We start from the raw sequence: 17,454 nt of genomic DNA on the forward strand, positions 1-17,454 counted from the left end.
ACACTGCCCAACACCAAACCTGCACCACCAGAGCCCAGCCTGGCCTTGGCTCTTTGGAAACATCAGAGGACAGGCTAAGAGGGTTGAACACTGGTGAAAAGCCTCTGCCACGCTCAAGCAGAGCTGCTGAAGGCACTGCCAGGGGGCCAGCTCCACTAGATTCCTTGGGGGAAATTTGGACGTTTTTCAGCTTCCTCCAAACAATTTTCGCCAGCTTCTGGCAGGCAGAAGGCACCCTCTCCCCACGTCAAAGTGTTCAGGACTACTGTCAAGCTCTTTATTACTTTATTATCCTCTTGTAGCCAGCACAGCCCTCTGACATGTGATAACTCCTGAGTCAACCTCGTGCTGCTGCCCACAGTTTACTCAACAGCAACAGCTGCATGAAATGGATACAGGTTGGGCAACTGGATGGCCCAAAGATGTAAATCCTGGCTTTGTTCAGTTTGCTCTGACCCTGCCTGGAAAAACTGTGAGAAGCTTTAGTGCTTCTGCTGTGGCTCTCGGAAACCCACGGAGTTTGTAGGTCACAGTGCCACTGCAATCAGCCTCCAAAGTGGCTGTAAAACCCTTGTCAACACTGCCAAAGCTGCCTGTGTTGGTACAGCTGAAGCTGCCAAACCTCCTGTCCTCTGTGGGCACATTTGTGGAGTTTATTCTGGCACTGGAAGCAAAACAACCCGCAGTGACTAAGGAGCCCTCATACCAATATAACTTTTAATGAAAAATCATTTAAATGGAGAGGATTGTGCCTTATGCCCTCTCTGTATTTTCARCGTGGTACAATGTGCTGACTCTGGTGTAAGGAGAGCTTATTCTGGGCTACTTTTAGCACATCAAGAGCAGACTAATATAGAATTAGGCAGAAGACCTGCCTTGAGACACAAGTGCCCATAGAGTGCTTCACATCAGCCATACAGACTGAATTTCAYACCACAAAACCTTGCTAAGTGTGCCTGTCACTCCATGTCCCATTCTGCCATCTGATGCTGTTGATACAAGTTGCCCCTGCTCTCTGGAGAAACCTGCTTCCAACCTTGCCAAGGTGAATGCTCTACAAGTCCAGCTGCTGTATATATTATTATTTCTTAAAATCRTTTGTTTCATCCAGCTCAGTGTTCTACTTGCATACTGAATATATTACCAGTTTGGACTCCTTAGGAATATTCCAAACAATTCCAATCTATCTTCTTTCATCTGKCTGGATTTAACGGGCAAGCAGCAGGACAAGGGCTGAACTCCCTCAATTCTYATTTTCCCTTTTGAAAGGGCAAACTGAGTGATATCCAAATTTCTCTACATATGCTATCATTTGCATGAATTTACAATTGTAATGCACAACACAAAGAAATAAAGAACAAGAGAGCTCCAATGCAGGAGCAGCAACAGCAGTGACAAAAACCCTCCCCAGTGCCTGACCACCTTMTGAGGGAAGAACTTTTCCCTAATATCCAACCTAAACCTGCCCTGGGGCAGCTCCAGCCCTTCCCTCAGGTTCTACCCCTGGTCACTAGAGAGACATAAACCTTGGAATAAATGAAGCCAGAAGGCATCCCATTCAAAAGCATTAATTGTTCAGCACATGCCAAGGCCGTGCAGGTATCCCACAGGAGATCAGAGAGTTCTAATATTCCAAACTCCAAACTCCAATTGTTCAGCACGTGCAGGTATCCCACAGGAGATCAGAGAGTTCTAATATTCCAAACTCCAAACTCCAATAGTTCAGCACGTGCAGGTATCCCACAGGAGATCAGAGAGTTCTAATATTCCAAACTCCAATTGCTCAGCACGTGCAGGTATCCCACAGGAGATCAGAGAGTTCTGATATTCCAAACTCCAAACTCCAATTGTTCAGCACGTGCAGGTACCCCACAGGAGATCACAGAGTTCTAATATTCCAAACTCCAAACTCCAATTGTTCAGCACATGCAGGTATCCCACAGGAGATCAGAGAGTTCTGATATTCCAAACTCCTGCCTGCCTCACTCAGAGGATGGGGATGAGCTGAGAGATTCCAGCCCAGCAAGGATGGGGTGATTTCAAAACTCCCTCCTCAGAGCTAAACAACCCAGCTTGTCAGCAGGTGAGTGATGAGGAAAATGGRAAGACAAACATTTAAAGAAATAATGATCATGAAGAAGAACTTCCTGAGAGATTTATCATCTTGTGGAACAGTCTAAGAAGAAGTGAGACATGCCTGATAACAAAGATCACTTGAAATAATGTGGGCAGGAGGGAAACKATGAAAACAATGCCTAAAGGTGGCACAGAGACTATGAAGATGCCAAGAGCAGCCACCTCTCCCTGGCAGTGCAGATTTTCCTGATGTCCTGGTTGCTGCCCATGTGCCAGCCACACCAAATGAGGAATCAGCTCTGGTTCTCTGAGGGACTCCACCTCCTCACCAACACCCCCCATCTGCTGTTTCAGCTCCTCTTACTGAGCTCTACACCRGACTGGTGGTTTCAATTACTCGTCCACAATGATCTCGGAGTTCTTCTCCCCAGCAGCTTGTTGGAAGCCTGCTCCATTTAGCACATACTCCCATGCTCAATCCCAACCTCTTTTCCAGTTATCTATATTGAACGGCATTTGTCACCTCCATTATCCAAATTCCTTGGAATCCAGCCCTGCTGTTCCTCATTCTGAGCCCAATCTTGCAATATTCTGGGCACCCCCACTCCTGTCACAGCCACCGAGGAGACGCAGAGTCGCAGCAGATATGGCTCAACTGCTTTGCCTTCAGTTTCTCTATTATCTCTTTTTTTTTTGAAGCCTTGCTTCCAACACTTTTTTCCAAACCCTTTCTATAAACAGACAGGACAAAGATACTAAAAATGACCCCATGAGGAGAGGGAGGTCACTGGTGAGTGTTTATTCCCCAAATGAACTGGTTTTGACCAGCCCTACAGTTCTGGAAGGCATGCTATCTTTCACAAGAGATTTGGGAACCTCCTTTGCACACGTCAGTGGCACTGGCAGCACACTTGCTGAGGAGACAGCCAGGTCTGAGCTCAGCTAAAACAGAGACTGAACCACCGAGACATCTCAGCTCTATGCCCAAGTGCTTGCAGCACAGAGATAAACAGAAAGCTCAAGMTACAGCCATTTCCACCATCTTTAGTGCTTTAAACTATTCCCTCAATCACTGCCCAACAGATTTGGAGATTAATGTTTTGGAAATCAGGCCCCTGACCTACGGGTTGTTTACAGATCTTTTTACCTTCCTCATCACTGCTGTCAGACTGAAGCTGTTTGATTCGCTTCCTCTTTTTCTTTACATTTTCAGGATCTCTTTCTTCCTCATCATCCGACCTATTGACCCTCTTTGTTTTACTGCCACAAAAAGAAAAGGGAGAAAAAGGCAATGAGCACCCATTATCTCTCGAGTGTGCATGAAAACRTCACAGAAGGAAATCCAACACCTCTTAAAAACACGAGCATCGTGCACACTGAGCTGTGCACTGACTACACAACCAGGCAGAGATGCACAAGCCTTTCCAGGCCTCTCATCCTTCCCCATACCCAGCTCTCCAAAACAAGGAGGATTTCTTTAGCCCCTCTGCAGCTCAGCCCAGTGCCTCACCTCGCCTGGCCACAGCAGCCTGGCAAAAGCATATTTCTGATCTTGTCTCTTTAGCTCAGGCTCCCAATGTCCCCAAAAGCATCACTCAGAAGCTCTTTTGACAGACTGCTTGCCACTGACTGACTATGAGGTAGTGTCTCAGAATCCTGGAGCCATTTTTAAAGACTACTGGAAAAATAAAATAGCTTCTTTCTTTTTAATGCTGGCAAGACGTGTCAGACGAACAAGCCTGGAGGCTAAAGGCCCACGTATCCTCAAAGAGCTGGGACAGCCCGAGTGGCCTTCCCAACTGAACTGTTGGTGCTGCCAACACCTCCAGGCCCTTGGCTTTCTGGACAAGACTATCAATAAGACAAGCAGTTAGTGCTAACTGCCATGGTGGGCTGGGTGGTGTGCTTACCTCTTCGCTTAGAAATGGATTGAGACCACCAATTAATTACTCATAGGCCACCAGAGAGCCATCAGACTCTAGTGATTCTTTGTCTCTGTCAGTTTGGGTTGGACTAAACACAAAGGGCTGAGCTTAAAATTAACTTGGAGCCTGAGCCCAAAGTAAACCAGCGGCATTGAAAGCAGCMGTACATTAGCTATGGAGATCAACAAGCAGAACTTTGTGCTGGAAGCTGTGTACATGCAAGCTGGGAATATCCCAGCTCCCCTGCAGGACAGGTGCTCCTGCCAGCCCTCCCCACACCGCCTGGGGTCTGTCCTAAATCTGCTCACAGTGGGAGATTGGCTCATGGAAAGCCATCCCCTCCCACTGGAGACAACCTGGGCCCATCCCTTCCCGTGTGTGATGGCACCGAGGCAGCTACAGCAGTCAGTGGAAAAGGAACACCAGCAAAAAATCCTGAGAGATGGTTTTAGTCAGGTTCAACACAATTCAGTAGATGGAAACAGGAGGTGAGCCAGCATTGTCCGACCCATCCCCCAGCAGGTTCACAGGGACCCTGAAAGGCACGACCCACCTCTTCCTGTCCTTTTGTTGAATTCTTGTCAACTCTGTTTTCTTCCCAGGTTTCTCTACGACAGTATTGGGAGATGACTCTGGTTCTGCTACAGCAGCTGAAGGCTTCACTGCTTCTTTCTCCTCCTTTGGCTGCTCAGGCACAGAGCTGACTTTGAGTTTATCTGYGAATAAACCATTCAAAAAGAACAAACACTGGGCATTCAGCTTGAATGACAATTTACAAAGCAGCTGGCCAGCTCTGTGCACCAAGAACCCAGAAAACACTACCCATCATGTAYTTRGGGATTAGACTGCATTAGGGACCTRGACTGGCCAAGCTGTATCACACATGGGGAAAAGAAGGGCATGGTTAAATTTCCAGGTGATTTCCCATGGCTGTGCTGCTCCTGATGTCAAGCCACATGTACTGCAGCAGTTAAAACTCTGTGGAAGAGGACTGGGAGCCAGTGGCAGGAGATCAACTGCATCATCAGTGGGGTCAGAGGCTGCTGCAGGGCCACAATGTCACACCAATGCCTTTCTGGGAGAGCTGGGAGAACAGGCTGGCTGTTCCTTGAGCGAAGGTGAACATCACTGCAACAACAGCTCTCTTATTTATGATCAACAGCAGAGAGCCCAAGGACCCCACTGCTGTTAACTCMGCACTTTCTGGCACTGCAGGAACCTTTGAAGCCGAGAGAGACGTGCATGGAGGGAATAAATCTTACTCCTGGAATCCCACCCTCTCTTCATACACATAATCATTTCCAGTTCTGCTCAGTTTGCTCCTTCCCTGCAGCCACCTCACCTCACAAGTTTCCTCAATGTGCTCCCTGACAGGGCTCAGCAGAGCAGGGAACCCCTTTTGGAAATGATGGAAATGCATCCACAAAGCCTTCCCCATCACCACTGGGTCACCTCTGCCATGCCTTTTGGGTTTTCAGCCCACAAACTTTGGTCTAGGGCTCTTCTCAGACCTTCAGAATTTACTCCAGTTAATTGTAGTGACTGTCCTTAGGCTGAGAGTGTCCTCAGCTCCCTCAGTCTCACCAAAACAGGGACTCAGAGTCCCAGCAGGGCTGTGCCTCGTGTGCTCAGTGCTGGAACTGTCCCCTGCAAACTCTGACAGAGYCTGTTAGAAAGTGAACTTTGCTGTTTGCTCTCTCCCAAAATTCCTCTTTGGAGCCTCTTGTACTCACTGTTGTAAGGGAATCTTTGAAGAAGATCCCACAGTCCTTTTCCAACATCTATTTAATAGATTCAGCACATTTTCTTTAGACTTGGCTAATTCAGAAGAGACCTGAAGAGGCCACCTAGTCCAAACCTCTGCTCAGAGAGAAAGGCCACCCTCATTTTTATTCTCCATCTATTAGTCCTTCAGTTTTTAGGAAATTAATTAACCCTACAGCTAACGATGGGCTCCTCAGTGCTGTGTGATGAAAAGCAAGCACCATTCACATGCCCTGCAAAACAGGTTTTGGCAAACATCTCACCAATAGCTGATCTCCCAGCCAGGAGAACTCATTTTAAATCAGATTTCTTCTGCACTAAAAATCTTTCCTGGGTTAGCCTGCTCAAATATGTCATTTTAATTGATCTCCCTCCAGCAAGCTTTTTGTTTGAAAAATTCCACTGAAAGCTCTTAATTTTTGCCTTAAGAGCTGCATGCAAAAACATTAACCCCTTGAGTGCACAAGAGCAGAAGAATAGTATGGGAAACCATCAGGAAAGAGAGGATGCAAAGAAAATCAATGACTTTGGCAGTGTGGGATTGGGGCTGTTCCTTTCTGCATGCTTCCCATCACAGCTCTACTACAAAACACTTGATTCCACTGAACATTTTTCAATGTCTACCCAGCTTAAATAAAACATAATTTAAAAAAAAAACCCCACAGGCTTCAAATAACCCTCAGGTTTTGAGTGTTTTTGTTTGGTTGTTTTTTTTTAACTACAACAGGCTGTTCCCTGACCATGATGGCCTCTGAAAACAGAAAAGCACTTACTCATAGCAGCTTTTCCAAAGAAGTTGTTGATGATGCTGTTCTTTGTTGGTGCTTTGCTGCTTGCTGCAGACACCTGGAAGCAAAGAGAGGAAGAACCACAGGAATGTTTCCCAGCCCTCAAGATGCACAGCATTGCTTCTGGATGAGCAAAATAACAGATATCACTTGTTCTCATTGCATCAAATCTTAGAAGCTGTTTTGGAGAACCTGAAGATACTCACTGGACACTACATGCATCCAAGGGGCCCGAGGGAGTTCCTATGGACTCCTTAGCCAGGCTTCCAACCTAACTTGGGGCACATTCCCATCTGATGGCTGACTGTTAGTGAAATAAATGCCTGGGACTTGGGTCAGTTCCCAGGAAAGAACTGTTCTTTTTGCAAACCAGCAGTGCCTCAATTSACAGCAGCCACAGAGGAAAGAACAGGGATTGGCCAAAGCAGGAGGGCTTTATGCAGCTCCTGTGTCACGTAGACTGTCTGCAAAGGAACAGCACTGCTCTATTGCACCAATGCAGCCACCACAGAGACACCACACACACACACKCCCCACCTAAGGAAGTGCAGCCTCCTAATCCAACTCATTTGAATGCAAGTAAAAAGCAACCAGACACTAAAGTTCCCAAAACACGCACACTGCACCAGTTCTAAATTCCCTATAAAAATCAGAAAGAGGAACTGAAACATTCTCWGCTGTTACGAACCATCCACAGGGAATGTTACCATTTTAACACTCGTTTTTCTGACCACATTGCTTTAAAAACAATGATACTAATTAAAATGAAAACATAATCCTATCCTGGAAAAGCAGTGGTTGAGAAGATAAACAGTTTAGTCTCGCACAGGTCAAGCTCTGAAACTTCCCTCACAGACCAACTTTAAACACCTTGATACTTTTAAGACCTGGGCTTCTCAGGTTTCACTTATTGCTCAAAACAAATCCTTTTAAGCACAATGGAGAGAGCAGGATCCTCAAGTGGTGTATACACTGGGATRGCTGCAGACAAGGGAACGATTGTCTCCATAAGGCAGCCATGCCTGTTTGCACTCGCTGGAGATCCGGCTCGTGGGGGAAATACACTTTAGTGGGGAGATCAAGAGTGTGGCACGAGGCAGYTGTGCCCCAGGAGGCTGCACACAGTTAAACACTTACAAAGATCACTGAGCACTCCCAGTGGGATGCAGGGTTAGCACGAGGAGCACACAGGGGTGCCTGAGGTCACGGAGCTGCTGTGAGAGCGGATCATTAACGCCATGAGCCCGGGGGGTGTGAGGTAACTTACACCTGGGGCCTCCTTGGCCTCTGCTTTGGCCTCCCTGTGCGTGTCCTGGCCTTTGGAMGCCGCTTTGGCTGCAAACATGCCCATGATGCCCCTGTCGTGCTGCGGGGGCGCTTTGGCAGCCGGGGGCCCGTGGCCATTGATGGTGCCCGGCTCCCGGGGCCTCGGGGAGCTCTGCACGGATGTCTGCRCTCGGGGAGGCTCAGGAGGTGCCCTGGGGACGGCGGCGGCGCAGCGGATGGCACTGAACCTGTGTGACGGAGTGAAAAATTCCATTAGCCTTTTCAACTGGGCAGCTTTCACCTCGCCTTCCCCCCTCCTGGAGCGCCAGCGCTGCTCCGGGCCTGCCTTCTCCTGTTATGGAAAAAGGAGCAATTTAATCCGTGCATGGGACAAGAAAGAAAGGCTGGCACACAGCGAGAGACCTCTGATGAAAAGATCAGCTGAACCTGTCAGCAAGAGCCACAGCATTCGCATGGCAAACAAGCCGTGCAGCTTTCCTGGGGAAAAGGGCCTTGTCTGCAGCCAGGCTGCACAGGGAGCAGGCTGCATTTCATTCCTAAACGGGTTACACTCTCCAAAACCCGTGGCAGGAGTTGTACACACAGGCTGAGTGAGGATTCAAACATTCACAGCTTTCTGATGCTCTGACAAAGCTCCTAACTGCTGCAAGGAGCAGCCAGGCCTGGCCAGGTAAGTAACTCCCAGCAGAAACTGAACAAATGAAATGGCTCAGAAGATATCCATGACATTCCCGTTAAACTACACAAAGCCATTTCCACATAATCCCGGGTAGGCWGAGAAGAATCTCAGCCTAGAATGGTCAGAAACCGGATTGTTTGGGGATATGGAGACACGAGAGCTAAATGACGTGCTCACAGTTACAGCACAATTCACTGACAGTCAGAAATAGCAGTTCCCAAAAATAGCTGAACTCTGCTCCCCACTGTGCAAATCACAGGCGACGCTTTCCAGATTTCCCACAGAAATGCCACAAAAGAGGCCAGGCTCACGCCTCCCAGCCCTCTGAATTACACAGCATATTTCCATTTGCCTAAGAAATCGAGCAGCCTTTTGCCAGGTCATTTCTGTGCCTCAGCACTGGCTGCTCACGTGCACAGTCCACTTCTACTCCCATCAGGAGCATTACCAAAACAACACCATCTCCACCGGATTCCCAGGCTGCAGCAGCAACCTCTTGACATTCAAACCTTTAAAGGAWGGAAAGAGACATTGAAGAAAAATAAACCTACTCTCCTTTATGCTTTCAATCTGTTTTTGACATGGTTAATACAGCTCTCGGGGCAGCTTGTGCTCCAAACACCACCAACCCTCCAAGTCACAAATGATATTGTCAACAGTTACACTGACTGCACAGCTCAGCTACAATTTCCACATTCCAAGTCACCTTGCCTTGATGCTGCTGTGTGACTATAGCTCTATGGGCTTTACCCAAAAATCACTAAATAATCACTGAGAAAACAGGCAATGCTTGGGCTATGCTCAGCAAACAAGGAGCTGCCTCCGTTCAGAAAGCTGGCAATGGCAACAGGGATTAAACCCARTTATTGGCATTAATTAGCACACCTAACACCTCCACTGTGTTCAGCAAAGCAGGTCCCAGAGAAAGACAGAACTAAACTAAGATCCTTGACCCAGAGCACTGGGGAGGTTCTGTTTGCTACAAACACCACATAGTTAAACCTCTGGCTTTTGTAAGTCCTGCCAGAATCTTTCCCCAAGTGCCAAAGGCAATCCATGCAGCTGACAAGAGAGAAGAATGTGATCAATTTGTGTTTACTTTGGCCAGGTCMAAAACGAAGAAGCTGCAATTTTTCTTGGTTTGCTTGGGAAATCCTGCGTCAAAGCTGGATTTACACACTGGTTTCAGAGAGCTGGTTCAGAACCTGGATTATCTAAATGACCTTGTGGATGTTGAARTCCCAAGGGATACAGGTATCCCTAAAGCACAAGTATCACCATGCTGGGTGCCTGAGAGGAAACAGAGCAGAACAAGGCAACTGCAGCCACCCCAGGGCACGTGGCTCCACTGAGGTGGGGTTTCCAGCACCTTCCAGGGCAGGGAYACTCCTGCCCCAAACACTGTTTCTCTTTTCTCAGCCTCTTGCCAACACTTTGGACAGAACCACGTTTCTCCCTTCAGATTCTATACTCTTCCTATGACACAMCCTTCAGGCATCCCCTCTAAACCAGATTGGTCATGGCACTGTGCATCCCCATGACTTCAAGCTGAAGCTGTCGTGGTGGGAACAACACCAAAATGAAAAGCTCCAGCTGCCAGGCACTGCTCAGGAGGGAGACAGGGACTCCTGCAAACTGCAGCTCCTCCCAGCCCTGCTCCTGCTCCACCTCGAAGGACCCTTGTGCTGCCTGGGCTGTTCTGTGTTGCTTCTCAGAGGTCACAGAATATTCTGAGTCGGARCAAACCCACAAGGATCAAAGTCCTGCTGCTGGAGAAGGAGCTCCTATGAGACATCTTCAGAGWGGCAGATGAGTCCAGAGGATGAAAACACACTCTCACAAAACAGAAAGCAAACTCCTGTCAGTGCTTTGCTGAGCACATCACTTGTAGTTTTATCAGCCTGTTTCGATTTACTCTTCCTGTGTGACTGAGAATTGGATTAAAATGGCCATGATTAAGTGTGGCCTGGAAATGAGAGAGAAGTTTCCAGCYATCAGACAAGCAAGGTACTGGAACAGTCTCCCTGTCAGAGTAAGGACCAAGTGAATCAACTGTGAGCTCAGTTTACAGAACAATCACACMAAGTGCTCTTTGGGCACTGCTCTGGCAGCACTTTGAGGATATCTCTTCCCAGCTTTCTAAAAWCCCAGGCCTATCTGGTGATCACTGAGTGCAGAGCAGTCTGGCAGTGCTTCAGAAGGAGCAGGGTGACAGGACTCACTTGCTGCAGTGCTGCAGGTTTGTTTTGACGATGTCATAGTCGGTGTTGTACAGGGGGGAGCTGTCCTTGAGCAGGGCCTTCTGAACGCTGTACACGTGCACACTGGCAATGGAGGACAGCTTACACTTCATTGCTGGGGGAAAAGGAGAAAAAAAGCCCTGTTAGCACAACCTTCAGGGTGCAGAAACACTGACAGACTACTCGAGTATAAAAAGGTCCAATTGCACCTTCTCCCAACGCTCACCAATGAAGAATTCCAGGAAACAGACTCCACAAGCCTGTCACSTTTGCCACTACACACTCTTGGTTTTTGCACAACTGAATCAAGAGTGATCTCTCTGTGTTTACCTTCAAAACATTCAGTGTTTGGGATGCAGAATATCTGTGTGAGTACCTAAGCTAAGGCAGAAAGCAGCTGGTCCCAGCTCTTCCCTGCTGGAACTGCTCTGTGCTATGTGGCCATGTCCAGCACCAGTGTCACCCCAAGCAGTCTGCTGCAATCAAAACTTTATCTCTTTTATGCTACTTAGACTGCAACCCCCTTGAGACGAGGGCTGTTTTTYAGGAATTCTTTGTTCATTGCTTATATTGTTCTTTCCACGGAGTCCTGGTCTGAGAATGAGCTTCTAGGCACTGTAAAAATACACACAGTAATCATTTCTTGGGGCCAGGCCGAGACTATGCAGCCCTAGTCCCATCAAAAAYCTCAGCCTCTTCCAAATATAAGTCATACCTTTGGCCTGCCTTCCAATACAAAAACCATGAGCAACCCTTTCCTCCACAGCAAAAACAAAACAAGAGTATTACGCAGCACACATAACTCAAGAAACATGACACAGAGTAGTTGCACTGCCTGACAATCTCCYACCCCGAGGAAAACAGCCCCAGCTAGAAACCCACTGCAGATTTCCAAAAGGAAAACAACGCAAGTCTTTCAAACAAAGTGAGATCATTAGCACAGATCCTTAAGGTCACAAATGCCACAGTGTGTTCTCAAATGCCAAAGATGTTATTTGAAAGTGATGAAGAGCCTGAAGTTGGGTTTCAAGGGCTKTGGGTGAGATTTCATCAGCAGGACCAGAGCTGGGAAGATGGTGARACAACAGACAGTGCACAGAGCAGTGCTCCAATGTGGCTTTTTTCACCTTTTACTCACAAAAGTGAGGTAAATGTCCTATGAGAACACCCACAGAACTCAGAGCAAAGACTGCAATTGCATTGGACCGATAACCAGAATTACCAGTTTCAGCATTCATTGGAGGCCTGAAGGCTCACAATTGTTCTGAGACACTACCAGGGAATTGTTGCCTCCCTGCTGTCAGTGGCAGGGAGGTGGAAAAGAATCACTGACAAAATGTTCAGAATTTAAAATAAAAATCAGACTGAAATCACAAGCCTGAAGGTATTCAGCTGTTGGCTCAGACACTCCAAATTCTGAGAAAAAGCTGGTACAAAAAGTACACACCTGACCCCAAGAGCCTGGCTGGGCATTTATGTGCAGATGGCAAGTTCTGAGCTTTGCTCATTTTGCTGTTCTTTCAAAGAAAAAAGTTTAAGCCACACGATTTTCCCAGTCTGCTTACCTTCCAGTTTATCCTCCCTCACTACTGCAACCTTGTGGCACTGGAAAAAACAAACACATGGCAATTTTAAAATTTGAAAAGAAGTTGTATGCAAGACTAGTATTTTCAGTTATTGAATAAGAAAGCCTAATGATTATTATAGCACACAATCCTGCCAATGCCTTTAAACACTCAGCAGCCACTAGTTGTAAAAGCTCACTTTCCAATTGCACAGATATCCCTAAAAAAAGCCTCTGTCCTCCACTCCTGACTCTGGGAGATTAAACACAGATAAAACAAAGCCTTAAGAACTGTGCAGCAGAACAAAATAAAATGGGCAGATGCTCCAGGAGCCCAGAGCACCYCTTGGATTGCCAGGGCACTCAAACACAGCAATCTGTAGCCCAGAYATGGCACCAGRAAAGCCAAACACCATGAAAAATGMAGCATTAATTTAAAAGCCAGGAATGACTGTTTGTGGAAATGTGCTCTCTGGCCAGTCCTCAAGGTCTACACCTGCTCCAGGACACTGAACAGGCTGTGGTTAACACAGGGAGGATCCAGAGAGACAGACTAAAAACCCACCACTAAATCTGGGTTTAACAGATACCATGGACCTGACTGAACCAGGGAAAAAACTGTTAAATTCAGGCTATAGGCATGACACTGCCCACACAGCCTTAATTAAATATATCCCATTATACAGAACTAATGCACTCAATAATCACCCTCTATTTCAGGCAGATTTGGAGACAAATGTGAATCAGTTTACTATTCAGGAGAACAAAAAAATGTTTATTATTTAGAACAAAGTAAAAGGGTTGGTGGGGTTTTTTCCCAATCTACAAACAAAAGCCAGGACACCCTGAGATTTACTGTTCCTAAAAGAAGACTTGTGTATAGATATTTGTATATTTWAAAACACTTAGTGGGATGTCAAGGGCATTTAGTGTTTGGCTCTTAAAATTTTTCTGTGAGCAAAGGGGAACAGACACTGATTTTTCCCATCTTCTTTTAAAAACCTCTGGGGTACCTGCCTGAAGTTTTAGCTGAGATTCCTGAAAACCTGACAAGCAGCAATGAGGAAAAATATAAATGCATTAAGCAGCAATTCCTTTGCTTAATAAGCTGAAGTACTTTAAATATAAAATATCGTTGATAAATTTGTGYTTCTCTTGTTCACCAGGATTAAAAAGCTGCTTTAATTAGGCAGCAAAAGAGTACATGGCAAGGAAACACAGGCAAGGGTATATAAAGCTTTGGAGTCTGAGCCCCTCACTGTAAAAAGCAGCAAGGAAAGAGCGTGCAGTGCTTCAGGAGGATCCTCTGAGAGGGATTTCTCTCCCTTTCCCTGAATCCACAGCATTCCGGCTACACCTACTGCCAGCAGGCAGCAGTGCAGGGCTCTCAGCGAGCTGGAGCTGAGCAGAGCCCTGCAGCCCCTTCACCAAACCTGCCCTGGACACCCACCCAGGGACACCAACACCTCCCTGGGCCATCCCAAACCCAGCTCCACACCCCTCCACCACAGCAATCCCTTCCCAGCAGGCAGCAGTGCAGGGCTCTCAGCGAGCTGGAGCTGAGCAGAGCTCTGCAGCCCCTTCACCAAAGCTGCCCTGGACCCCAACCCAGGACACCAACCCAGGGATCCCAACCCAGGGACACCAACCCAGGGACCCCAACCCAGGGACACCAACCCAGGGACACCCAACCCAGGGACCCCAACCCACGGACCCCACCCCAGGGACTCCAACCCAGGGACACCCAACCCAGGGACCCCAACCCAGGGACACCAACCCAGGGACCCCAACCCAGGGACACCAACCCAGGGACTCCAACCCAGGGACACCCACCCAGGGACTCCAACCCAGGGACCCCAACACCTCCCTGGGCCATCCTAACCCCAGCTCCACACCCCTCCACCCGCAGCAATCCCTTCTCAGCAGGCAGCAGTGCAGGGCTCTCAGCGAGCTGGAGCTGAGCAGGAGGTGTCCAGCCCCTTCACCAATCCTGCCCTGGACACCAACACAGGGACACCCAAACCTCCCTGGGCCATCCCAAATCCAGCTCCACACCCCCTCCACCCGCAGCAATCCCTTCCCAGCAGGCACTCACACTGCAGCATTCAAAAAYAACAGATTGAAAAAGCAGGGGGGACAAAAAACCCTTTACATGTTTCCCTTGGTAGATCTAGTGGAAGATTCCCTGCCCATGGCAGGAGGTTGGAATGAGATGAGCTTTAAAGTCCTTCCCAACCCAAACCATCCAGTGATCTTATTTTAAAAATACACAAGCTGCTAAGACAAAGATTAAAAAAAAATAAAACACACTGAWTTTTTTCATCTTCTTTTAAAAACTCTGGGGCACCTGCCTGAAGTTTTAGCTGAGATTCCCAAAAACCTGACAAGCAGCAATGAGGAAAAATAAATGCATTAAGCAGCAATTCCTTTGCTTACTAAGTCAAAACATTTTGTATACAAAATACTGTTAATAACTTAATGTTTCTCCTTTTTACCAGGRTTAAAAAGCTGATTTAATTAACAAGACAACCTCAACTGTTCATTTGCTGTTCTATTTGTTACTATTCCATCCTGTGTGAGATCCAGGCTCCCTCCAAACACCACAGCAGATCCTGGGATGTGGATGAGTTGATCTCACAGGGTCCCCTCCACAGGGTTTTGTAATCTTTGCTGCCCAACAGCAGCGAGAGGACTGGGATGAGTGGAGTTAATTAATGAAGCAGCCTGGTACTGGACTCCCAAAGCACAAGCAGCTGATCTTTGCTGCCCAGTCTGCATTCTGGGACAGACTCTGAGCCTTCATCTGCACCAGTGCAGCAGCTCTGGCACACGGTGGCTCCTGTGGAGACAGAGCCAGGGCAGCTTTGGACCCCACAAACACAAAGGAAGGTGAGGACACCACAAGAGAGGCTCACAGACACCTCAGAGAAGTGAAACACTCACAACGTGCCCGTTCTGGACGAGGTTTCCTGCTATTAAGTAGGTGACGTGAAGCTGAGCTCCCGAGTTCTCCTTCCGCTTCCTCTCCACATAATCGTAGAGCATTCTGCACCAAAGAAAGCACTGTTAACCCCAGAAATGTTAACCCAGAGAGGACAGAGCCTGCACCACCCCTCTGTGGAGCTGACAGGAGAGACACAGGAAAGCCAGCCTGACCTGGAAACAGTCACATAAACAGTTCTTTTGCCCAGGATTAATTTAACCTTCCTGAGACCCTTTCTCCTCTGCCACTGAGGAAGATCCCAGCCCAAAAACTATAGAAACACAAGGGCAAACAGATTTAACAGCTGGGTCTCACAGCCTCTGGGCAGCTTGTTCTGAAGTCTCCCCTCCAGAAAGGCATTTCTGAAAGCCCTGAGAGAGGAACTGGAGAGTTTTTGGTACATCATCAGTGTGTTTGTACCATCCCAGCCACATTCATGGGTGGGGTGATCAGAACAGGAGGGAAGAGTGGGACTGAATTGGGCTGAGCCTCCCACTCACACTGCTGATCTGTGATGAGGTTACAGGAATTGTTATTCTTCAAAATATAAAACAAGGCTGCACATTGGGGAAGATATAAATTTGGGGAATTGACTSCMSACCCTTCACACRTCACCCAGCAGCCTGGCAGACAGTSAGGCACACGGAGTAACACAACTGACTGTGTTACTGGGAGCACAGGCAGGGTTTGTAACATCTCCACAGGAATCATTTTAACATGCTCACCACGATAATGGAAACAGGAATTAACAGGAATTGGGCAGGTTCTGAGGGATGCAGTGACACCTACTGTTTAGCCTGGTTGACATGGACTCCCAGAGTGWAGCTCAGCCATTTGTACGTTACCTGGAGGAAGGAAAAACCCAACAAACCACGTTAATACAAAACCCTCAGCCTCTCAATTTGTTAAATCTGCAATCCTTGGCTTGTTGGTCAATCAAATTCTTCAGACAGCCCCTCCCTCCCAACAAACCCATGGCAAAAGTGTGAGCACATGGACACRAGTGCTGCAGTGAGTACCCTGAATTCCTGATTCCTGTCCCAAAAGGTGTGGTGGGGAATTTCTGTCCCCTCTCCTGTCCCAGGGACAGGGGATCTCCAGCTGCACAAACATCAGGATTTTAGGGCTGGAATCCCAGTCCTTCTCTGCCTTGCTGTGCCATTTTAACCAGGTACATCTTTTACACCAGTTTCTCCTCCTGCTCTGCCCTTTTGAACCAAACCCCAAGTTTTCTGGGCTGAAAAAAAAATAATTAAATTGTTGTTTGTCTAAATTCTACTCGGGATAAGCTACAAAGCCAAAGGCAGCTCAAGTTCACACAACCACTTTTGTCAGTCAAGATGCACCAACTTTGCTGCACCATTTTCTGGGCAAAACCCATTTTATTTTATTTTATTTTATTTATTTTATTTTATTTTTTTTTAGTTTTTTTAGTTTTTTTTTTCTTTCCAAATAAATGTTTGAAACAAAATTTGAAAGGAAGACACCCACGCAGAAACCCATGAACTTTCTGAACTGCCTTCAAAACATTAGGGAAGGGGGAGAGAGGAGGAAGAACAGGGGGAGAGGAGGAAGAGAGATGAGAAGGAAGTGGGAGAAGAGGAAGGATGGCAAAAGGGGGATGGGAAAAGAAGGAGGAAAAGGGGGAGGAAAAGGGGGAGAAGGAAGAGAAGGGAGAAGAGTAAAGAGGGAAGAAAGAGGAATGGGGGATGAAGGAGGAGGGAGGGGATAAGGAAAAGGAGGGAGAGAAGGGAAACGGAAGGAGATAAAGGCGGGAGAGAAAGAATGGGGAAGGAGAGAGAAAGAATTGGGAAAGAGAGAGAAAAGAGGGAAGGAGAGAGAAAAGAGGGAAGGAGGGGGAAGGAAAGGGGGCAGCGGAAGGAAGAGAGCGCGAAATGGGGAAGGGGTGGAAGGAGGAGGAAGGGGGGCAGAGGCGGGAGCGGGGAGCAGGAACAGCGAGCAGACGGAAAGCAGAGCGAAGGCGAAGGGCGGCAGGAGAGCAGCCCCGCAGCGGCCCCGGGGCGGCACTCACCACGCGGTTCTGGTCCGTGACGAACTCGTCGATGTTCTCCAGGTACAGCTCGTCCGCCATGGCCGGGCCCGGCCCGCGCTTCCCGCCCGCCACAGCGCCGCTGCCATGGCAACCGG

General features: G+C 47.8%; 1 protein-coding gene across 2 annotated transcripts in view; it reads right to left on the bottom strand.

Moving 5' to 3' along the window:
* POLD3 (DNA polymerase delta 3, accessory subunit) overlaps positions 1-17,448 on the bottom strand; it is a 23,583-nt gene extending 6,135 nt beyond the window's left edge. For both annotated transcript variants that reach the window (XM_057387741.1, XM_057387740.1), the window contains exons 1-9: positions 17,339-17,448; positions 16,096-16,151; positions 15,267-15,369; positions 12,325-12,364; positions 10,742-10,874; positions 7,821-8,067; positions 6,539-6,611; positions 4,555-4,717; positions 3,224-3,336 (exon numbers count right to left, since the gene is read on the bottom strand). In XM_057387741.1, coding sequence (XP_057243724.1) covers positions 3,224-3,336; positions 4,555-4,717; positions 6,539-6,611; positions 7,821-8,067; positions 10,742-10,874; positions 12,325-12,364; positions 15,267-15,369; positions 16,096-16,151; positions 17,339-17,398 — 988 coding nt within the window. In that variant the 5' untranslated portion in view covers positions 17,399-17,448. The remainder of the gene's footprint in view (positions 1-3,223; positions 3,337-4,554; positions 4,718-6,538; positions 6,612-7,820; positions 8,068-10,741; positions 10,875-12,324; positions 12,365-15,266; positions 15,370-16,095; positions 16,152-17,338) is intronic.
* Between the last annotated feature and the right edge of the window lie 6 nt (positions 17,449-17,454).

Source organism: Malurus melanocephalus, unplaced genomic scaffold, assembly GCF_030028575.1.
Source record: "Malurus melanocephalus ecotype Western Australia unplaced genomic scaffold, MMel_1.1 scaffold_1332, whole genome shotgun sequence".
In the NCBI taxonomy this organism is placed as follows: Eukaryota; Metazoa; Chordata; class Aves; order Passeriformes; family Maluridae; genus Malurus; species Malurus melanocephalus.